At 48.5% G+C, this 24,220-nt stretch overlaps 3 protein-coding genes across 3 annotated transcripts; 2 read left to right on the forward strand and 1 right to left on the reverse strand.

Annotated features, from left to right (window-relative positions):
* Positions 1-2,764: 2,764 nt before the first annotated feature.
* F5891DRAFT_963052 (uncharacterized protein) lies at positions 2,765-4,145 on the forward strand (the record flags this gene model as incomplete). Its single annotated transcript, XM_041375961.1, has 2 exons — positions 2,765-3,740; positions 3,796-4,145. Coding segments are annotated over 2 exons (1,326 nt in total), but the record flags the coding sequence as incomplete, so codon positions are not given.
* A 16,229-nt stretch (positions 4,146-20,374) lies between these two features.
* Positions 20,375-21,442, reverse strand: F5891DRAFT_1196443 (uncharacterized protein; the record flags this gene model as incomplete). The annotated part of the gene is made up of 1 exon (XM_041368294.1): positions 20,375-21,442. One exon carries the CDS (start codon positions 21,440-21,442, stop codon positions 20,375-20,377), a length of 1,068 nt encoding a protein of 355 aa, XP_041218975.1.
* A 948-nt stretch (positions 21,443-22,390) lies between these two features.
* On the forward strand, positions 22,391-23,362 carry F5891DRAFT_1207530 (uncharacterized protein; the record flags this gene model as incomplete). Its single annotated transcript, XM_041369070.1, has 4 exons — positions 22,391-22,754; positions 22,805-22,984; positions 23,047-23,228; positions 23,281-23,362. The coding sequence occupies exons 1-4, from the start codon at positions 22,539-22,541 to the stop codon at positions 23,360-23,362; spliced, it is 660 nt and encodes a 219-aa protein (XP_041218976.1). The 5' UTR covers positions 22,391-22,538.
* Between the last annotated feature and the right edge of the window lie 858 nt (positions 23,363-24,220).

The following is a 24,220-nucleotide window of genomic DNA, read 5'->3' on the forward strand; positions in this document are numbered from 1 at the left end:
GCGCACCATATTGCACCTGAGGACGTGCAATGCGCGCGCCTAGAGGCATTGTATATTTACCCTCATCTCATTTCGCACTTTTTGTCTTTTTCATGTTTAAAGCTCTTAAGGAGCTATATGATGCTTCCATACACTTTAAATTCATCTTCACACCACCCCTTGTTCACGCGCCATGATCATGCGCATCGTGCAATACGCACGCGCATTCCCGCGCCTCGCACCTTCATAATTTTAGCAGAGTTTCCTCACCATCGCATTTCTATCATTTCCCCCCTTTTAAATTGCATTTCCTACATTCAACACAAGGTATATTACAATCAGTCATCCAGGCGCGACTTAGGCGCGCGCCTTACACATACATACGCGCCTAAACCCCCTATCATCATCTTTAACTTCGCAATTTCTACATTTATTCGCATTCTTTGCGCTTTTGCTTACCATGTCAATTTCGTTCCTGCGTGCCTTGATGCGCACTATTCTCCTTCACCTATGCGCCTACTGCGCCTTGATATATCACCCTTACAGCCCATTGGCGCAACATTTGCGCCTAATTCTTCGCTATACATGTCTCTCGCTAATGCATTTGCAGAGAAATGGCCGTTCCTTGCGTGTTCAGCCAATATAATCAAATTCGCGCGAAATCGCACCAAGGCGCGCACATCGCGCGCATCCGATCAGCTTGTAGGGCGCCCCTACACCCCTTGCAGCGCCTCCCATTGGCGCGCCTTCAACCTGCAGTGCGTTGTGCAGGAATTCATTCTGCCAGTCACAAGCCCACCCAAGCGCGCCAGCCTCACACATTCCAACCCTACCTTGGGTAACGCGTCAGCTCGCAAGAGACGCAAAGCGCACTAGTCACGCGCACTCGCACACGCTCAAGGAGGAGGATCGCGCGCTTCAGCGGCGCACCAAAGAGAAAGATATACCATTGCTGTTCATAGGATATCATTCGTTTTACCCTGGGTTTTGTCCAGCGCTCTTTCATTCTCATTCTTTCTCATTATAGCACCATCCAAAAGACTAATAACACACTGATATATATGCATATAGGAGGCGCCTAGAAGAACATAGAAGAAAAACAACAACACAACAACCTTAGATTGTGCCCGCCTAGCTCAATAGTATATTTTCTCTTCGCATGCATGACGCGGCACCATGCTCCTTTTTACCTTAGAACGCGCACATATGCGCGCAATATTCCCGCGCCCATATGCCTCATGCGCACATGCACATGTTCACGCACTTTGCGCGCACATGCGCCTCGCGCGTGCGCGCTTCCTGCGCTTCATTTATAAGAAGGTATAGATGTTGACAGCTGTACGAAGAAGACAAGTCAGATAGGACATCTGCAAGTTACTGTTTTTCATTCGCATTTTCACATATAGTTTTACTCACACTGTTGAAACTCTTTAGCATCTAATATTTAGCGCGCCTAGCAGGACTTGGTTTGGACATGGATTGGATTGCTCTTGGACCACGCCACTTCGCATCACACGCACACACGCATACTGGACTCCAAGAGCATTGCGCAACAGCTCATGGTGTCCCCACAGAATACAACACATGCAACACTCACGCGCTTTCTCGCGCCTTGCGCGCGCGTACTTTCTCGCGCTTTACGCCATATGCGCACATCTCGCCCACACCTTGCGCGCCACATCCATATCACTCTTGCATCATCGCCTCACACCCAGGGAACACTATTCACATCAGAGTCACCCTTGCAATCCACCATGCTATGCTTCATTCCCGCGCCTTCATGCCTAGCACGCGCACATTCTCGCGCCTCGCGCGCGCCATGCGCGCAACTTCCCGCGCTTCACACATACCATTCCTATGCTCGCACATTCATCGCCCAACAACCAAAGCATCGTACAAGCATCGCACTTGCATACCCTCACGCAAAATCCTCACCACACACGCGCTGAGTGGGGACACTCAGAATTTAAAGTCCCTGGGAGATGTAGAGACTCGTGCGTCTCATGGTCTGATATGGCGCTTTACACTAGGAAGTACATAGCACGAACTTGTAGTGTCACTCTGTGCGCTACCCGCAACTATCTCTATATGAGGCGCAGCTTTCCCGCGCAACGTGCGCCATGCGCGCACCATTCCCGTGCTTCACGATGTATGCGCGCGCGCGCGCGCGTTCCCGCACCCTATAGCACCAGCCATTCAGATGCATCCATCCACTGTCCACCAAGCTCCCTAGTACATATATTTCCATTTCCTTTATTAGCATAGTTCCACCTTTATTTTTATCATAGTTTCTCACTCATATATATTTTTACATACCTACTCGGTAGCGCTTCGGCTCCGCATGACCGCGCTTAGGCACGCTATATAAGCGCCAGCAGTACATACTACACTAGAACCTGACTTTTACCTCCCAATTACTAGTTATCACTTACTTACTACTTAGCAGAATATAGTAGAAGTCTATTTGTCTATACTTCACATCTCCCTTCTCTTTTCTTGCATTATATTATCACTTGAGTCTAGTCTTTATCATTTCCGCATACGTGCGCGCGCTTTCCCGCGCTTCGCGCTAATACGCGCGCGTGTTCCCGCGCCTTGCGCGCACCTGCGCTTTCTCGCACTTCGCTGAAGCGCGTACCTCTAGATCTTGGCTGCACTCGCTTCCCCTTTAGGGTCGAACGCACTTGTCTCCTCAGGTAACGCAGACTAGGCAACACTCGACCTACAACATTTTTAGATACAGTTAGGAGCATCTTTTGTTCCTCTCAGTATTGTTGTTTCTACAGCGCGGTGCAAACGTTTGCCTCCGAATCACAATATCCGCCTATTTATGAAAGGTATATCAGTTTTGTCGCGAGTAAGCGGTACGGAGCACCAGCAAATATGCCGCTTTCTTCTGGGCCTAATCATCGACATCCATTTGCCTGATGGGGCATCCCCTGTTAGACTGATTCGCACAGTTCGAGGCCTCCTCGACTTCTTATATCTCGCGCAGTACCCATGTCATTCGGATCTGACATTAGAGCATCTGAGTGGTGCACTCAACCGATTTCATGACAACAAGTCTATCTTCGTGGATCTAGGTATCCGATCATCATTCAACCTCCCAAAGCTCCATTCTTTCCGACACTACGTTACGATGATTCGAATGTTCGGAACCACTGACAATTATAACACTGAATATACAGAACAACTTCACATTGATCTAGCGAAGGATGCATACCGCGCGACAAATCACAAGGACGAATACATGCAAATGACCCTCTGGCTCGAGCGACGAGAGAAGATGCTGTGGCACGATAAATTTATTCAATGGCGTCTACACAATGGTGCTGCCCCAGCTCATGTCCCTCAATCGCGTCATCCCCTACCCCACTCCGACCTTGTATATCTGCGACAATCGAAGCTAACAAAAAACCCATCTGTTAAACGGGTGACGTTTGCGTCCCTAGCTGAGCAGTATGGTGCTGTACATTTTCAAGCTGCTGTGGCTCGTTTCGTCGTGCAAGTGACACAGCCTGATTTGACTGTGAGGCAGTCTGAAGAGGCTGCCTGCCATGTCAATCTACCATTCCAGTCAGTTGCGGTATTCCACAAGGTCCGCTATAGTACTGTGGGTGATGATGGCATGCTAAACAATGTCACTGTTGATGCAATCCATGCGAGACCTGCCCGACGTGACTGCCACAACAGGAAAGTTCCAGCGAGGTTTGATACTGCACTTGTAAATCTGGGCAATGGCAGAAAAATGGGTGTTGAAGGTGAGTGTCTTGATGTGTGTATGCAGGGACACTTCGGCTGACGAATGACTTGCAGGATATCGTGTTGCGCAAGTTCACGTGGTCTTCTCACTGTCGGCCAATGTCAAACATGCACTGTTTGGCAATGTCAATGTGCCTGACCACCTTGCTTACGTCGAATGGTTCACGCCGTTCACTGCACCAGACATTAACCATGGAATGTATAAGGTTTCACGCACACTTTATGATGGTGACAGGCAATCCAGCATTGTCCCTATTTGCAATGTTCGACGGTCCATTCACTTAATACCCAAGTTCAGGACAGTAGCTCCATGTGAATGGACTACGAGCAACATATTAGACCGGTGTAGCACTTTTTTTGTAAACAACTTCACTGACCGAGATGCATATGTAACTGTATTCTAGTTAAATAAAAGGCTTGTTGTACACACTTCAATGGCCCGGCCGATGACTGATATTGGGTCTCTAGGCATTGACAGATGGTTTCTCACGGTTCGGTCTTGGTGCGCAAATTTTTTCTCCATGTCGATTCAATCTCTTTGACTAACATCTGCTCGTGTTTTACGTGTATCAAGTGTCTTGTTGGATATATTTATGGTGCACAGGTTCCACTTCTAAGCTACAGATACTCTAACTGACCAACTTGCAGGACTGGATTGCGGAGAAAGAGAATATAAGTCCCAGGAAACGGTTGGTTGATTCTGAGGGTAAGATCATTCATTCTCACTGCCAGTGGACTTGTAGCCCGCGCTCACCTTCCCCAGGCCTGGACTTTGGCAAACATAAGGCACCAGTCACCCATCAAAAAGTAAGTCGTTGATCATATCATCATGTCAGCAGATTCTTACCAAGTGACAAGGATTAAAAAACCATTGATCCGCAGATTTCCATTGCCAGAATTTGTGATTAGCGCTACCCCTGTGACAGAAATACCTGAAACTCCTGTTCCACCATACCGTCAAACTCTGGCCCCTTTAACTGTCTCTCAAAATTACATGTGTAGACTTGTGGCAGATCATTGGGATGCTGAAATCAAGCGGTGTGAGGAGGCAAGAAAGGCTCATCTGTTGGAAGTCCAGCATGCTGCTCACGGCATACATAAATTAGTATAATAAGATCACATCCGAGAAAACAAGTACTAGTACTCCCAATGTACCAAACAATTTTCCCTCACTTGCACGAATTCTGTGGCCCTGTTAACACATTAGTCAAATTTGCTGAATATTGGATTGGATTGATGCACATTCGGGAAAACGGTACATGATTTTCTACGTTTTACAAAATATGATCCAATTTTTGCCAATATTAAAAGGGGGTTTTTGCTGATGTGAGAGAGGTGGCAGGACAAGGACAGAAATGGGTTGAGGGTAAATGTGTCATAGATTAGTTACGTGAAAGGCATCCATTGCAGGTTCCTGCTAGTGGTAATAAGCCAGGCTGGTCACGAGCCTAGTTGCAATCCAGATGAAGGAACCTGTTCACCATTTACTACATTCACCTTGATACCTGTACTAGCCTGCAAATTTGGCACAGTACGCATTATACACTGATAGCTACATGCACGTGTCTCAAAGTGTATATTATTTTCGACGAATCGCGCGTCAAAACGACCGATCGGCGGTTCTCCTACACCAAAGCAATCAGAAATGCAGTTATTCGAGGACAAAGGGTTGCAAGAATGTTAAGGAAGGTGACGGGACTTGGAGCATAATTTGTACCCGAGCTGCTACCTAAGTGCCAAAACTACATCTAACATGCGTGTGTGATACGTATGCCGTAGCTGTATGGTATCATCTTTAAAGTAGTCCAAAAACTTTGAAACAAAAAACATACGACTACAATATCTCTATGGTCCTGATGTCCATCGAGTCTCCAACAGAAACCACATCCTGGACTTGTCCGACAATATCATAATCCGTCGCAATCCTCTTGTATTCTCCACTGCGCTGTTGCACCAGCAAAAATGCGCTGAAAGGCTGCGCAAGGTGAACAAGCAGCCGCAATGCTCGTGATTCTAGGTCAGACATCCCTTGTTTTACAGGAGAACCACCACACCAATCATCTGACAGAGAAGAAGGCGGCGTCATCAGGAAACCCTCCCATATAGACTTAGATAGATTGAACGTTCTTAGACAAATTTTCGCAAGCTGTGAAATTTTATAGTAGCTAGCTCTAAGGCCAATAGTGTTACGCACTCAAATAGATCTGTTATGCGGAGCCCTAAGAGGGGCGTTGTCCGCTAACATTCGTGACGTAACCGGAAGGGTCCGGTGTAGCGACTGAGACTGGCAATGACGAGTCGGCAGATAACAGAGACGCGCGTGTCACGTGACTTCTAAGACGGATGTCTTCAAAGTCACTGACATTCTCAAAGTAAGGACAGTCTTGTCTGAATGAAGAGTAGTCGATCAAGGTAGACTTAGGCGCGATGAGCACCTAAGAAAAGATACTAGAGACTGAAGCTGAGCAGGCTTCAGAGGGAAGTATGTTCGAGGGAAGATTGAGTAGATTCAAATTAGGGAATCTAGTACAGAGTGACCGACTACTTATACTAAGTGGAAAGGGTTAAGGGCAAGGCTACCGTACTGTAGGTAAGGGCAAAGGGGAAACGGAAAGGGTATAGGTACGCTGGTAGCAGAGCCTGATTAGTGATGTGAGGTTGAATGCGGAATGAGACCGAGAAACGTTGGAACGAGCCAACGGTAAATGATACAATGCGCAGCACGCATGAGTCAGAGGAAAGATAAGACAAGATAAGGAAAGCCACATTGGTGGCACGAGTCAGAACAAGTCATAGCCTGAAGGCACGTGCGCACATTGGTGCGATAGGAGGGGGATGAGGGACGGGAACGGTCCCGAGGATCCGGTCAATGGATAGTCGGTAGAGAAGTACGAGCCGGAGGCATATGAGGGTGAGGACGAAGGGAAAAATGATAGGGGGGCCATGTAGCCGATGTTACTTGTAACATTACCCCCGTTTCAAGGTAGAGTTCCATGAACTCTTAATCGTCATCCAGGGGAACGTAGTTGTCCTGGTTGTTATACCACTCGGGGTCGAAGTCGAGGTCTTCGAGCCAGGAGGCGGCTTCGATTGCGTTCTCTTCGCGTTCTTGCTTGAGGCGAGCAGCGTCCTGGTCATACGCGGCTTCGAGCTGGCGCATGTCCCTGTAGAACCGGTCAGAAGAGGTTCCACGGCAAAGGATCTTTCTGCCATCGAGTCGAGGGCAGAAGGGAGTGAGATGTCTTGGGGCAAATTGCCCACAAATGCGGCAGAAGTATTGCGCGCAGTGTTTCTGTTTGTGTCCAAAGACACAGCACTGGCAGCAGACAACGTTGCTGCGGTAGACCTGGGTGGTCTCGGTGGCATCACAATGTGCGTCGTTGATGGCGTCTTCCTTGGCTTCCTCACGAGGATAGTGCCTAGTGAAGTTCTGAGTGCGCGGGCGATGCACATGGGAGAGGGGTAGTCCCAGGGACAGGATGGATTGTGCACGAGCATGGCGATTTCAGCATTGCGGAGTGGGAAGAGGTTCCGGAGAACTAAGAGAGAGGTGTGGGACCACCTCGGTGGGTACCCAATTGTCAGGGTTGAGAACAGGTGGATCAGGGGGGCACTCATCCAACTCTGGGATGGTGATAGAGATGGTGTTGACATCAAGGGTGGGAGAAGGGTTACGTGGAGCATAGAGCTCGCGTTCGTATTCCTCGTAGAGACAGTCGATCTCAGGGTTGGTCAACTGGGTGACATTGGGGATGTGCTCTGGTGATTCGGAGCGGGGTAGTTGGGGAAGGAAGGGGGTCAGAGCTCTGTCATAGACAGCACGCTCGATGACTGCAAGCGGGTCGGGAGGGGGATTAAATGCCTGCTCCTCCTCGACGGCCATGACAGCGGCATGGAAGTTCCTGAGCTCAAACAGATTTAGCAAGGCTCACTTGATCTTGCCTTGGTAATATCTGGTCGAGACGGTGGATAGGGAAGTTTCCCTAGCCAAGTCAATCCTGGCGATATCGCCGGTGAGGGCGTCGGTGGCCCTGAAGGCCTGGACAAGGTTCATGGTAATGTCGTCGTTGGTGCGGTTGAGATAGTTGTCGAGTCGAAGTGCATACTGGGGATCGCAGATGACTGCTTCCCAGTAAACCCGTTGCCTATCTTGGACAACTGAGCGAAGGGATGGTTGTCGGAAGACGGTATATCCCAGGGGGGAGGGCCCATCATGGCCAGGCGTTGGCTGGCTCGTCAGGTCGTGGTCGGAGGCAGACGCATGAGAGGTAGCGGATCGGTGCGAGGAAACAGACGACGCTGAAGCCGGCATAACGAAGCATCTTTCCTTGGGTAGTGGCGTAGGTGGGGTATTGGGTAATGGGTCTCTGTTTGTCGAAGGGTTTGGGTTTCATGGGGCGGTGGCGATTGCAGATTTGTTGGTGATGGAAGGTTTTGGTGTTGGTGTGAATGGGTTCGTCGGTGGGGTCAGCCCTCGTGTAGTGAGGGCGGTAGGCGAAGTTGCAGTGGTGTTTGTTGATCAACATGAGATGGCGATTGAAGCGATCTTGAGTCGCTTCTTATACGCCTTCAGGAGCTCCGCTGCGGACTTTAATTCTGTTTCGGGGAGCCACGTTCGTTCGGAGGCAGGATAGCCAACCCAAGACACGAGGTACCGGCGACGCGATCCGGTACCCTTGTGTTGGAGGATAGCTTCTACTTCGTAGTGTTCCTCTCCATCGATAAGATCAGGAGGAGGTTCGGTGAAATTCGGTCCATGCACGTCTGTCTCCTGATAGGAGGAAAGTTTTGAGGCATGGAATGTGGGGTGGATACACCAGCTGGCAGGCAGCTTTAGCTGGAACATGATGGGGGAGAGGACCTTCTGGATTGGGAAGGGTCCATATCATTTCAGGGCGAGTTTCCTAGAAGGGAATCCGGTGATTAGGTTCGTGGCGGATAGCCATACCTTATCACCAACGTTCCATGGCTTGTAACGCTGGCCATAGGAACGATCAGCCATGCATTGCTGCGCGAGGCTGTGGCATGCAAGGGCTTCTTCATGGATCTTGGCGAGTGACTTGACTCGGTCTTTGGTGGTTGGTAGGGTAGAGTCGGGGAAGAGATGGGGGATGCCTCGTGGTTCGTAGCCCATCATGAGGTAGAAGGGAGAGGCATTTCTGGCGGAGTGTCGTTGGGAGTTATGAACAAATTCAGCCATAGGCAAGTGCTTTGCCCATTTGGAGGGAGTCGTCCGGCAGTAGATCCAGAGGTAGGTTTCAAGCTCTTGGTTGAGCCGTTCAGTCTGGCCATCTGTCTGAGGGTGGTAGGCAGTGGAAAGTGCGACTTGGTAGTTGAGGAGTCGTCCTAGCTCTTTTGCTAGCTTCGAGGTGAATTGGGGGCCTCAGTCCGAGATGATCTTGTCATAGAGTCCGAAGCGCATGAACACTTTCTTGAAGAAAAGTTCAGCTACTCCTTCCGCTGTGATGGTTTTTCTGCAAGGGCAGAGAATTACCCCCTTCGTAAGCCCATGGTCTACCACAACCATGACAGAGTCGTAGCCGGCGCTCTCGGGGAGGTTGGTGATTAAATCAACCGAAACCTGGGCGAAGGGCCGGAGGGCCGAGGAGGGTATCGGGGTGAGGGGAGGTGTCGTGGGGTGGGTGTTAACCTTCATCTGCTGGCACATGGTGCAGCCATCGACGTATTTCCTAATGAAGGAGCCCATTCCGGGCCACCAGTAGGATTTCTTGATGTTCCATTTGGTACCCGAACACCCGGGGTGCCCGGCGGTTGGGTGATCGTGATGCAGAGACAACACGTGATGCCGGAGGTTGGGGGGAATGTAGGCACAATATTTATAGAAGAGAACACCATTGGTGAACCTCCAATCGGAAAGTGCAGACTTCATGGGGGGTGCGCACACCCCGGAGAGAGCGTCCAAGGCTGTTTTCACAGTCTGGTCGGAGGGGTTGTCAGAGAGTTGTTGGAACTTGTCTGCGAGTTCAGCGTCAATTAGACGGGTGAACAGGGTATCGGGGAGGAGAACACGATCTTCGTTATCCTGGCTGGTGATGACGTGGTCAGGACGGCGGGACAAGGCATCCGGTGCAGCGAGCTTTGTTCCAGGAATGTGGTGAAGTTCCAGATCAAAGTTAGTGAGCATGAGGTGCCATCGGGCCTGTTGTCGGGTGAGTCATTGCGCAGAACGGAAATAAATCAGGTTTTTGTGATTGGTGAAAACGACGACTGGATGAGGGTTTCCTTCCAGGAAATGCCTCCAAGCCTGAAGGGCGCGGATGATGGCGAGGAGTTCCCGGTCGTAGATCTCATAGTTCCGTTCGGCCGCGTTGAGGGACTGGGAGAGATAGCCGCAGGGGTGGTAATCCCCATTGCTATCTGTCTGGAGTAAGACTGCTCCGGTCGCGAAGAGCGAGGCGTTGGTTGCAAGTGCAAACTGCCGCGAGGAGTCGGGGTTCCGCAGAACTGGTTCGGTTGTGAATAGCTTCTTCAGATGCTGGAATGAAGCTTCAGTGGAGTCGGACCAAGAGAAGGGAACCTCCTTCTTGGTTAGGTCTAGGAGAGGGCGTGCAATGTCGGAATAGTGGGGAATGAAATGACGGTAGAAGTTGCAGAATCCAAGGAAAGACCGCACGTCCTTGACCGAAGAGGGTTGTTGCCATTCGCTGATGCCTTTCAGCTTGGCAGTGTCCATAGCAACCTGTCCGGGTCGAATGATCATACCGAGGTACTCGACTTCTTGAGTGTCGAAGGTACATTTCTCGGGTTTGAGGAAGAGAGACTCTTTGCGGAGTTTCTCCAACACTCGGCGGGTCCTCTGCCGGTGTTCGTCCAGGTTATCTGAAAAGATCAGGATGTCGTCCATATAGACGATTAACCATCCTTCATTTAGTTCTTCTGAAAATGTCTGGTTCATGTAAACTTGGAAGGTAGCGGGTGAATTGCACAATCCAAAAAAATTACCTTGGGTTCAAAGAGCCCATATGAGGTGGAGAACGCGGCTTTCCACCTGTCGTCGGGATGAATGAGGATATTGTTGTATCCTGAGCATACATCGACCTTTGTGAACCATTGCGCCTTGTTGAGTTTCGCAAGCAAGGGTGGTATCAAAGGGAGTGGGTATGCATTCTTGATCGTCCATTCGTTGATGTACCGATAGTCCTGGCAGGGGCAGAGAGATCCGTCCTTCTTGCCGACAAAGAAGAATCCAGCAGCTTGAGGAGACTTTGAGGGTTGGATGAAATCTTTGGCAAGGTGTTCATCCAAAAATGCTTTGACAGTGTCGGTTTCCTTTGGTGAGAGCGGGTAGGCTCAAGAAGACTTCGGAATGAAGCCTTCCTTCATTTTGATTTTGTGGTCTACCCCCAGCCGTGAGGGAGGGAGTTTGTTCAGACCATCTTTTGCGAAGATGTCAGCAAAATCATGAAGATAGGAAGGTACCAGTTCTTCAAATGATTTCTTCTTCTTCTCCTGCGCGTCCTCCATAGCAAATTCTTGAGCTTTGTTGGAGGTCTTCATGTAGTCCTGCTGAGAAGCGAGGATCCAGAGGTTCCGGAGAGGTTTTGCTCGTCTGTGGAGAGCCTTCCGGATTTCTTTCTTCGAGGTCCTGTCCTTGGTGAGCGGGGTGTCGAAAGAGATGTTCTCGATGATCCGGACAGACATTCCGTCCGAAGCATATTCCACTAGAACTTCATCGTCAATGAGGGGATAAGTGGAGATCTCCTCAACTTTATCCACGAGATGGGTCTGTCCGACCCAGACATCGTCCATAGTGTTGAAGTCGGTGTCTTCGAAGGGCACGATGATTGGCGCCATCTTCTTCTTGTTATGCTTCTTGCGTTTCTTGATTTCTTCAAGGCAATGTTGAGTGCCTTCAGGGAGTCGCTTGAGGGGCGAAAAATCCTCGTCGTCAAGTTCTTCTAGGACAGCCTTTTCTCCATGAAAGAGATATGGCTTAGCCTTGCTTTCTCGCCAGGAGGCATTGAGTTCCCTCTCCACCTCCTTTGACCTATTGGTCACAGGCAGGGAGATCGTGTTGGCCTTCCAGTCGATATTGGGCATCATGGCACTAAGCCAAGGTTTTCCAACAAGTAGATCATCATGCTTGGAAAATTTCGTTATATTGAACTTTCCATACATAAGTCTCCGATTGAGACGAATGAATAGCATGCAGTAGTGGGTCACCTGTCCTGCCGAGGACAGGCTCCCGTCTACTGTGGTGATCCGGAAGGGTTTCTTGAGTAGGTGGGTCCGGATCCCATTTCACTTGATGAAGTCATAGCTAATGAAAGTCCCACCTGCCCCTGAGTCGATGATTGCGGTCGACTGAATGGTTTTGGCACTGCAAGAAGAGAAAAGTGTCACCGGGACACGAAACTCGTTGGATTTACCAACAGCTTTAGTATACAATGCGCAGATAGAGGGAATTGACCATTCGACAAGCCCTCTCTTTAAAAATCCTTTCTTTTGACAAGGTTGACTTCCATGTCTTCCTCGTCAGAAGACTCGTCAAGCTGGCGGACGCCAGACTTGCTTGGCTTCTTGCCTTTGTCTTCTTCGTCGTTCTTGTCTCCTCAGCGCACCTTCGGGTGGAACCAGGAGTCGTTTGCTCAATGGCCCTTCTCCTTGCATTTGAAGCAAAGGCCTTTATCGAAGCACTTCTGTCGTTCCTCAGGCGTGAGGGAACGATCGACGTCCATAGCATCAGGATCGCGTTGGCAGACCTGAGGCTTGGGGACGTGCCGGTGGCCAGAAGGGCGTACCGATTTGTTGTTGGACACAACTGCTCTTGATTGCTTGTAGTTGGATTCCAACTGTGTCGTGGCAGTGTACCATTTGTCGATGGTGGTGGGGACAACCTCCTTCCCGTAGATGGCGGTCCGAAGTCCTGGTTTCAACCCTCGTTCGAAGAAGTGGATGAGGGTGACGTCCTGCTCGAGACTAGCAGTAGACGACAGGGTTTTGAACGTCGCAATGTAGGGCATCATGTTGCCGGTTTGACTCAAACCATGAAGCTTGGTTAGAGCCTCGGTCATCCGATCAACCGGGTGGAAGGATTCGGTGAAAGCCTTCTTGAAGTCCTTCCAGGAACCGAAGTCAATGGTAGGTTTGGCGAAGGCTTCTCAGTAGAAGGTGTCGGCCCAGATGCGGGCGTCTCCATCATTCATATACTGGAGTGCAACAGCGACCTTGGTTTGGTTGGAGTTATAGATCGTCGGGTTCATGAGGAAGTATGTCTCCACCGAGTACATCCAGCGCTTGGAATCATCGATGCTTCCATCATAGTTCTGTGGTACTCCAGCCTTTAGTTCAGGCCTGGATATGACCACTGTTGGTTGTTGGGTGGGGCCTCCGGACATTCTTGTTCCAGGGTTCGAGTTGAGATTGCCATACGGTTGTTCGTCGGGAAACTCGTCGGAGGACGTATGGTCTTCTTCCGATTCTTCTTGTTCAGGTTTGGAGTCCAGAGTGTTGGGATCACGTTCCCAAGGGTACTTTGGGATCCAAGTAGTTGTGGTGTCTGTTGGTCAAGGAGCCGTGCAGGTGGCAGGGCGCCAAAAAGGGTAACTTGAATCTTTTGTTACGCACTCAAATAGATCTGTTATGTGGAGCCCTAAGAGGGGCGTTGTCCGCTAACATTCGTGACGTAACCGGAAGGGTCCGGTGTAGCGACTGAGACTGGCAATGACGAGTCGGCAGATAACAGAGACGCGCGTGTCACGTGACTTCTAAGACGGATGTCTTCAAAGTCACTGACATTCTCAAAGTAAGGACAGTCTTGTCTGAATGAAGAGTAGTCGATCAAGGTAGACTTAGGCGCGATGAGCACCTAAGAAAAGATACTAGAGACTGAAGCTGAGCAGGCTTCAGAGGGAAGTATGTTCGAGGGAAGATTGAGTAGATTCAAATTAGGGAATCTAGTACAGAGTGACCGACTACTTATACTAAGTGGAAAGGGTTAAGGGCAAGGCTACCGTACTGTAGGTAAGGGCAAAGGGGAAACGGAAAGGGTATAGGTACGCTGGTAGCAGAGCCTGATTAGTGATGTGAGGTTGAATGCGGAATGAGACCGAGAAACGTTGGAACGAGCCAACGGTAAATGATACAATGCGCAGCACGCATGAGTCAGAGGAAAGATAAGACAAGATAAGGAAAGCCACATTGGTGGCACGAGTCAGAACAAGTCATAGCCTGAAGGCACGTGCGCACATTGGTGCGATAGGAGGGGGATGAGGGACGGGAACGGTCCCGAGGATCCGGTCAATGGATAGTCGGTAGAGAAGTACGAGCCGGAGGCATACGAGGGTGAGGACGAAGGGAAAAATGATAGGGGGGCCATGTAGCCGATGTTACTTGTAACAAATAGTATAGTGCAAGCTAATGATAATCATTGGCAACTAGCACAATGTTGCAAAACTGTATTGATCTAAGTATGTATTTACATAAAATGATGAACACTCGTCAAGAACATTAGCAAGCACTATGGTAGACAATGCCAGAAATATTGATGCTGAATAACTGTTCCAGCTTCGTCTAGCTCTAGGGTCGCTGACATGTTCTACCAGGTTGGGCTGGGCCGAGCATTAGCTTGGGGTGGTACACGAGCAGGTGGAGCTGCTGGGAGGGCGGGATACCTGCTCACGAAATTCAAACATGTCAAAGACCAATAACTGTTTATTCAATGAGATATGTAACGAAAAGGAACTATTAATGTGACGATAATTCAGTAAGGAAAAACGATGAGCTATGGTGTGTGGGACACTAAATTGATAGACACCTAGGATAAAGGGAGTGGCATAGGGAGTGGTGGGCGGGATTTGAAGACTTTGAAGAAATGAGCAAGGAGGTGTAGAGTACGACGAGCTCGACAGTGAGTACAGAATGAAAACAGATGAAGGGAAGAGTCGGCGCAGCCACTCAGCTGGACCCGTGGTGCTGGGACATTCTGGCAGGCTACATGACCTGGCACCAGTATAAGTCAGCATTGTTGGCAGCGTAATGTGGGATGAAGGACAGCAGTAGCCATATGCAGGCAGAACATTTAATAATTTGAAGTTGTTTGTGTAACGAAAATCGAACGATCAATATGACTAATATTTTATAAAGCTCCCACGGTTGATTTCAACAGAAAACCAACAAAGTGCAAACAAAGTGCGCTCTTACTACAACTACTCACACCATCCATCCTGCACTTCGACCTTTGATGGTGCCAATCAGTGAGTAGTATTATTTCATCTATATACGTCGTATGGACTTTGCTGAGCGGACGTATCATTTCTCTTCTCTTTGGTAGCATGAACGTCCACATCCAAAGTCCATGCATGCTAGTCATGGAGAAGGACGACGCAGGTGGTACATCATCTTTGGCTTCTGCATTGTCCACACTGTCCTTGGCTGCAGCACCACCACATTCTTCTTCTTCTGCGACACCAGTCCAAGTTGTGGAGATGATGAGTCCTGGTGGCAATTCCTTTGTGGAGGAAGGACGATGAAGGCAAGACTGTTTGCAACGCATAAGTTCTCATTTGTTGTTCCTTCTATATTACAGTTCTTTTTTTTTTTTTTTTTTTTAAATCAAATTTATTGTCCATTGGGGTCGAAGACCCTATGTTGGACATAACCCTATTCGAGTGCGGGGGGTTTACTCCCGACTGGTCTAATCGTAGTTGTATGTATACTTTCGCGTGATGGGAGCTAACGCGTACTCTGTCGGCGTAGTGTCAGGCAAAGGCCGATGCCGATTTTGTACGAGGGGAATGGCAGTGGTGTGAGGCATAGGTAAGGTGGGAGTGTGGGATATGGGGTATTTGGGTGTTGAGTGCGGGGTATTGTCCATTTTTTATGTTTGTTTCGTTGTTGTTTCATTGTCGTCTTCGTTACTTTCATCCTTCTCATCCTTCCTTCTGTCCTCTTTTCCTACAGCGACCTTCGTCCGGCGAATGTCCTTCCCTTCGTTACTTCATGAGGTGGTGGTTGTACATGTGTATGATACAGGTGTTTTCGTTGAGTGTCGTGGCGTGGTTTTGTATGTGGATTTTGAGTGTGTGGTATCTGTTTGGGTACGTGTGCGTGAGTTGTTACTTGTTAGCTAGTCGTGATCTCACCGAACGTGGTCTTGAAGTGTCCTGAACTGTTTATGAATCTCATGAGAGGCGTGGTGGCGTTATCTGATGTAAGGATGTATTCGATAGAGGATGCTTTGCGTCTGAGGGCATTGGAGAAAATGTGCCGTTCACGGGTGTACTGCGGACAATCAAAAAGGTAGTGGAATATCGTTTCATCCATTCCTGGGCATATGGGGCAGTGCGGGGAGTCGGCTTTTCCAATACGAAAGAGATGATGGTTCAAAGGAATGTGGCGTGTTTGAAGCTGGGTGTAGATACTGGTTTGGCGTCTGGGGAGGGATGATACAAGTTTGAGGTAGCGGTTCGACGGCATGCTGGGGTCAATGATCTTTGCTCTTGTGTAGCGGGGTGAGTTTTTCCATTCTTCGCTCCATCGTTTGTTCAGGGCGTCTTGATGCCATTGTTTCAGCGCCGACACGCTATCCGGTAGCGTTTTATCTTGGAGGTATACCGGGAGTCTATTCCTCACGCTGCTTGCTCCTTCTGCGGCTTCCTTCACCGCCACGTCCGCCATCTCATTTCCTATGACCCCCTTGTGCCCTGGAATCCACCTGACGGTGAGGGCGAAATTGCGTCCTTGTTCTCGTCGTTTCTTAGCTAACATGCGCGTCATACCGCGGAAGTGTTCTACCAGGTAGCTTCCTGGTTTCGTGTTGTGGCTTTCTCCCGATAGTATAGCTGCCCGGTTGTCGATAAAGATAGAGGCGGGGTAGGTGACGTTAGGTTCTGTGGCGAGGAGTTTGGCTGCAAGGGTTAGTCCGACGACCTCGGCTTCATAGACGGTGTGGGTTTTGGCTGGTCCGAGATAGTACTTGATGGTGCGTGGTTCCTGTCCGTTTCGTAGGAGCGTTGCTGCGGCACCTATTCCGCCCTTATAGCCTGATCCATCTGAAAAGATCTGGATGTCGTCTGTTAGCTCGTGCTGCTCCTTGATGGCGTCTTTCTCCTTGATCGTTATGTGGGTGTTGTAATTGTTGCGATGCTGTGCGTTGGAGGGGCGAATGGGGTCTAGGGTTTCGATGTTATCTGGGAAAATATGGTAAGTGGCTATTAAGTTGTGAAGAGATGACCGGTGTCGCTTGATACTATAATGCTTAGCTATGTGTTTCAGATGCGAGTGAAGGGGATGACGTTGAGGGAGCGTGGCTAGTCGAAGTGCTGCTCAGTGGCATATTTTCTGAAGGAGGAGGGCGGTGGGTAACAGGTTCGAATGAGCGTCTAGGATATCAGTAGCGGTAGTTCTCATCGCCCCGGTGATACTTAATGTGGCTATCTGTTGTACTCTTGCTAGCCTTTCAGCCGTACCAATGGATCCGCGTTGTTCGTTTGTCGAGTTTTCGGTATAGATGGGTCTGAACCATAGGTCCGCTCCGTACGAGAATTTCGGTACTGCTACTGTGAGGTAGAGCTAGCGCATGAGCTTTGCGGATATTCCGTTCGTGGGTCTTGATAGTCGACGGATCTGTAGAACATACTCTGTACCTTTGGTGATAGCGTGGTTCACATGGTGCTTCCATGTTAATTCTTGGTCGACGATGAGACCCAGGAAGCAATGATGTTCGGATGGCGTAATGGTGGTGGATTGAATAGTTAGCGGGGGGCGATGTCGAGATTTGCTACGAGTGAAGTCTATAAGGGCGAACTTTCCGACCTCGAAGCGTGAGTTATGGTCTCTTGCCCACTGTAGAGCGCCATTCGGCCTTTCCATCATCTTTTTGAGGGTTTCGTGGGTTTCTTCAAATGTCGATCCGATCGCGATGTAGGCTGTGTCGTCAACAAACGCTAGCGCTGATTCTTTGTTTTTCGGGTTAGCTACATCTAGGAGGTCAGTGTTATAAATCAAGTAAGCTATCATTGAAAGGGGATCTCCTTGGCTGATGCCGTTTCATATGGTGATCCAATCGGAGGTTGCGTCGTTGAACTTGAGTTGTGTTTTTCGATCCGTTAACATGCGTTCCGTGAATGTGGCGATTTCAACGGGGAGTTTGCGTTTGCGCATGTTATGTACTAGACGATCCGTGACGGAGTTTGGGAACGCCCCTTCAATGTCAAGGAATAATATAGAAGCTACTTTACCGGTACGCCAAGCGTTCTTGATCGTGGATTCGAGGATGTGGAGGGAGTCTGTGGTGGTCCTTCCTGGGCATCCGCCGAAGTGATTATCGGGGAGTAGGTTGTGCTTCTCCATTATATACGTTACTTGTTCTGCTATAATGGCTGTTAGTACTTTGCATGTGGTATTAATTAGCGCAATTGGACGATACGCTTTGGGGAGCGTATAGTCCGGTTTTCCCGGTTTCCTCAGAACTACTGTCGTGAATTCCTTCCATCCAGTGGGGTAGGTGTTGAGCGTGAAGACTGCATTAAAAAGCTGTAGTAGGTATGGGATGATGATTTCGGCGATTTGCTTGAGGATGATGTTGCACACTCCGTCGGGGCCCGGAGCTTTATAGGAGCTGGTATTAGCTATCGCTTTGGCTATGTGGTCTGCTGTGATGGCGGTGAACGGCATGGCCGGGTCTGGGTAGTCGAAGTCGATGGGTACTGAGCTATTCGCCGGGGGAGGTGGGAAGAAGGTAGCCGCTAACGTCTTACTTTTGTCCTCATTAGAAATTGCTTCAGTGGGTTGACCGTTCTCGTTCTTGGTTTTGAGGGATGGGACGCTGGTCCTGCCACCATCTCCCATTGGTGAAGTCATGTACTTGCTTGCCGTATATACACTATGTTGATCGAGTTCCTCGAGGTAGTCGACCCAGTGTTCCTGTTTCGTTCTGCGGATCTCTTCTGTCACGTGGTTGCGGAATTTCCGGTGCTCTTTGTGGATGGGGTGATCGTTCAGTCCTCTCATCTTGTAAGACATATCACTTAGCTCGTCTTTCTTGGCTAGAAGCATAGTTAACTCATTTGTCCACCAGCGTTTGGCGTGTGGACTGGGTTTCGATTTAGGTACTTTCTCCTCGATCGTTAGTTTGAGCGCCGTGCTAAGGCTGATTGCAGCATCTTGAAATTGGGCTTCGGTGGTGAGAACTTGGGGAGCGGGATGGCTGGCTAGGTTGCGGGTTAGGCAGCCTCTGTAGGTGTCCCAGTCCACGTCGCGGAAGTTGAAGGTGGTGGTGGTCGAGGAACGGGGAATCTTGAGGTCTAGGGTGCTTAGAATTGGGACATGGTCAGTGCAGGGCGGTCTACGACGCGGCGCGGTGTTACACATCGAGAATGATTCTAGGGTATGTGCAGTACAAAATACATTGTCGGGGCGGGTCCAGTTTCCACTGCTCGTGGATTGGAGTGTAGGTTTGTCTTTTGGTAAGGCCATCATTAGGTCGTTATCGGCGAGGAGTTTGATTAGATGTTGAGATGTTTCTACCGCTTCGCGTGGGGTGTAGAGGTGGGCGTTCCTGTCCTCCTCCCAGAGGGGGTGATGGGCATTGAAGTCCCCTAGGAGGATGATGTGGTCATTGGCTGTGGGGTGGATGGTGTGCGCTTCATTCTCCATGTATGTAGCGATTGCTGGTATTGCTGCTCTGATCTTGCTATCGTCGTAGACGTTGATAATGGTGATTCTTCCGTATGTACCATTTAGTTGAATGATTACGACGTCCGCTGATGGGAAGGGGAGTTGGCGCCAGTTATTTGTGTTGATGCGTTTGTTGACTAGTGTAATTGCTCTTGATTTTCCTTGATGCATATACCGGTGTGTGGGATATACCACGTTCCAGTCGGGAGTAGCTCTGGTGTTACCTAGGGAGTCAGTACACAGTTCTTGAATTACTACAATGTCGAAGTCTTTGGCTGTAAAGGGGCCGCTGAGGATACAGTGTTGGGCGGCGTCTGATTTATTGAGATTCTCCTGCCAGATGCGTAGCTTGACATCGTTGTTGATGGGTGTATTATTCATATTGAGTGATGGGGGAGTTGGAACCTATTGATTGGGTGGGTTGGGTCGTGGAGCGGTGTCGAGGGGCTGATAGTCCTCGGTTTGGTGGTAGGTAGCTTCCTCTGCCTGGTCTGGTTCCCCTGGGCGCGAGGTGTCTTTCGAGGGTGTCTTGAGTTGGGAGGTGTTGATGTTGTTGATGATTTGAGGTCGGAGTGCGTTCTCTAACGAATGGTTTTGCTTTAGGCGGAATTTGTACTTGGGTCCACGTATCCTCTGTTGGGTAATATGGCATTGTATTTTCTGGGTACCTGTTATCGATGTCAATACACTTCCTTTCGAACGTTGGGCATTTTCTGTCCCAGTTTGCGTGGTCTTCGGATTCGCATGAGATGCAGCTTTGGCTATTTTTATTGTCGCATTCGTTTGATCTGTGTGGTCCTGAACAGTTAGCGCAGACATCAACGTGAGAGATACATTCCTTTGCTATGTGCCCGTATCGTTGACATTTTGCGCATCTGATAGGTTCTCGTCGATTTTTCTTCATTTGGAGTCTTGCTTGGTTCATTATGATGCCGTCGCGAATTCCTTGGTTGGCTGCAGCTGGGTTGTTGAATGAGGCGATGACGTGTGCGACTCACTGGTTGCTGGCTCGTTTTCCCGGTGGTTTGATCCATCTGGCAGAGACTAGTTCTCCTTCATTCCATTTGTTTTCGATTTCGAGTTCACGGAGGTGCTCTGGGTCGCTAGGATTAAAGGTTAGTGGGACAAATTGGATGATTGCTGGGTAGATTCTGTCTTTGATCGTAGCTGAGGGGTCGAGGATCTTGATGAATTCATTTTTGATGTCCGGTTTCTTGATGTATGTTGCGCCTTCGGTGGTTAGCATTTCTAGGACAGTTCCTCCGTTACGATACTGAGTTACTGTTCGAATGGTTAGTTCCGGGGCTCCTTCCTTGCTGATTGTCTTCAGTGCTTCTTTTATTTTCTCTACGAGTTGGCTGTGGGATAGTTTACCAGGGCCTAGCGGACTGTCAGGAGGGAGGCTGATCAGTATCTGACGGGCCTTAATCGCTTCACGTGCTGTTCTTTGAATGGTTTGCGCATCGAGACGGTTGTCTTTAGGTCCTGATAATAATGCCGTTTTGTAGCTTCCTTGTTGTTGGGACGCTTCCTTGACTTGAGTAGTAAGGGTGGTGACCGCCTCTTGAACATTGGCTAAGCGGGAGTCGAGCGCAGCTGTACCTATGAAGGCGTCCACGTTGTTGCCACTGATGGAGGTGATGGATTCATTGATCTTCTCTTGGGAACCTTCCATTTTTGATGCGATAGATGTCATGGATTCCGATATTCCTTGGATATTTGCAATGTGGGGGGCGATGGCCGTGATTACCAGTTTAGCCACTGAATTGGCCGTTACAACTTCTGCTGCTTCTTCTAGTATGAACGCTATTGCCCTGATGGCTGTTTGGACTGGTAGTGTTACCCCTGGCATTTGAGTGATGTGGAATAGGATGTCTGAAATGTTGTCAAAGGTGTACGGTTTGCCCAGAATGGCCATTGCCGTCTTTTCTAAATGAGCTTTAGCACTTACCGCGTCCGATACCTCATTCTTGGTAGCTATTATCTCTTGGGTTCCCAGTCTTGAGGAAGATCTGGTGTTGGCTGTACTAGGTCTAAATGTTCCAGTCGGGGGTGGTGGCATTGTGTTTTCGCTGATTTTCTATGTTTTCCTTGGATTAATTATGTTTGGACTAGAGTATTTATGTTTTTAAAGCAGATGTTTATGAGAGTAGCAAGTATCTTGGGGGCCGTAGCCTTCTTTGACGCTGTTGAGCGCAGTGTTTGACTTTTCGGAGTCTGGGGTCTTTGCAGGGGTGCCACTTGGTTTAGGACCAAGAAGCGATTTCATTACAGTTCTTACCCAATGCTGATGGTTTCTCTCACTCGCTCGCTTGATGGCTGCTGACGCTGCGCAGGTATGCACTGATTTTTTTTAATTTTAATTACATTCTTTATATTCAAATGGTCCTGACTGTCAATCTTATTTCATGACAGACACTCTTGTTTGGATCCGTCTTAATCTCCCCTTCCACGTGCGGATACCATGTGACAATTCCTAAACTCACTGTGCAGAGTCACTGACAAATATCAAGGCGACCAAAACCATTGAGTTCTGACGTGTTAGTTGTGGCAGCTTTCTGTGCAGAGTCAAAGGGCCAGTTTGGATAGTCATTGATTCCCCGATATTTCTCACTCGCTCATTATATCTGACCGCTTGCTATGTTCTTCTTATGGTTTGTTTTACTTGTATGAGTCGTACATTACCACATTAACCTGATACATGATTTTAATGATATCATCAATTTCTTCCGTGTACTTCAAGTGTGAAAATCTTCCTATTTGTGTTTCCTAAGGTGTGCAAGGCCTTCCTAGTTGTCTACTAGGACATCTAATTGTTCTAAATAGCAGCAAGGTATGGCTAATTAAAAATCAGCAATATAGTCTGGCCATTTTGTCTAGCCCATCTAATATGTCTAATATGTGTTAGCTGCACAAAAAAAGATCTAATTTGAACAGCTTTACCTAAGTTTACATGGGAGGGTTTTCCTGATGGTCCCATAATGCTCCTCACTTTCCATATCATTTTCATAGTCAGATAGCTCCAGGAGAGACCGATCCCAGGGACGGACGAGAAGAAATTGCTGCTCAGTGGGCCTTGCCGGCCAGAATTTAACCAGGGTTTCTGCGGTGGTGATGAGCAGGTAGTAAAGTCTGTCCACCTTCACCCTATACATGTGATGACTTTCTGGGGTTGGACTGCCCACCCAGCGTCTGACTTCCGTAACATTAAATGCAATACAAGGCAAATGCGACGGCTTAGTGCTTTCCGCACTGGTATCAAAAAGCTCGCTCATCAAATCGTTGTGTCTCGATTCACACTTAGGAGAGGTTGTTCCAACGAGGTTGAAGAGCTCCTGAAGAGTCACAAGTATATTTTTCTGACTAACCAAAATGTGAGTGGTTAGTGTCATGTTTCATTGTCGATATTGATGTCACTGCCCAGGGTAAAGTCCTTGGTGATCAACCTTTCTGCGACGAGGCCATGATCAATACGCTACATCAGTCATTGTTTGACGGCGAGAACTCGATTGGAGTTCAATCACATGAAGATTTTGTGTCGGTCTTAGATGGCAATGATGAGCCGGAGCTCCCCATAGCTATGGTTGCATTGATTGCAACTGTTGTAGGTTTTTTATTTTTATTTTCTAGATGAACTTTACTAACTAATTGTCACGGTTGTTGCAGATCTATGCCATACTGATGGACTGGAGGAGTGGCAATCCACCGTCGAGCTTGCAAGTCAAATCGTTCAATGCTACTGTCTACATTAGCATTTACAAAGCCCATGAAGCAACCCTCACTCGGATCTTTGAAGGCAGTAAAAAACAGTATCACGTGCTGATGGCACGGCTTTACAAGGCTGTCTGGTGCATTTCATCATCCTCTGATCGAATGCCTGCCATTAACATACTATGTTAGTGTGTCGGACAATGTGTTGCTGCCATCTGGTGCGTTGAGCAACTTCGACTACCTCGATCTCAGTGCAATGTCTGAGGATTGAACTAAGGTTGTTGTGCTGTGTGCACCCGCAGATACCCATGTATTACTGATCTCACTTTGTACATTTTGATAGTTGTCTTAGTTTGATAGTCATCTCAGATACCCATGTTCGTGTATATCATTTACTGACCCAACTTCGTACATACTGACAGGCCATTCTGATCCAATATAATGTTGATTTTCGTGTATTTTAACAATGACCAATGAGTGAATTCGACCTAATTCATTGGAATTATGACCGTGAATTCGACGGTATTCAGAAGAAATCACTTGGAATTCAAACTAATTCATTGAAACTATGACTGGACTTAAATAAAACAGTAAAACATGATTTCGCTGAAAATCAAAGGAAAACCAGGGATTTACTGGAAATTACCTCAATTTCAGGGGGGAGGCTTTCCCTGATGTGGCGCGAAGGCTGTGATTCTTCATATGTTTTTGGAATAGCTGCTGTGAGTATTCGGTTGCATAATAAGAAAATGCCAAGTTCACATTTGACAACCTATTCGTTTGGTAAAACACAGGGCCCTTGACTCCCACACGTTACAAACTTGCTTGAACTGATTGAGATGTTCATCATATGCTTCAGATGGAGTCCTGTGGGTATGTCACATCATATCCAACATCAGAGAATTTTGTCAACAATGGTATACCGGCATAGCTTAGAAGAGTACACTTAGCTTATGACACTGGAAGCTCTAAATAATCTTGCTTGTGACGTCCAATCTTCACAATCAGTGGATTGCGTGAGTATTTGCAAGCCTCCGGTCTAGCTGCCGAATCAAACAAAATATTGTGATGACCGCTCAATTATCTGCTAAACAATATGAACATTAGATTTCCTTCGTCAAAAACACAA

Source organism: Suillus fuscotomentosus (genome assembly GCF_016647785.1).
Source record: "Suillus fuscotomentosus strain FC203 chromosome Unknown F5891scaffold_100, whole genome shotgun sequence".
Lineage (NCBI taxonomy): Eukaryota > Fungi > Basidiomycota > Agaricomycetes > Boletales > Suillaceae > Suillus > Suillus fuscotomentosus.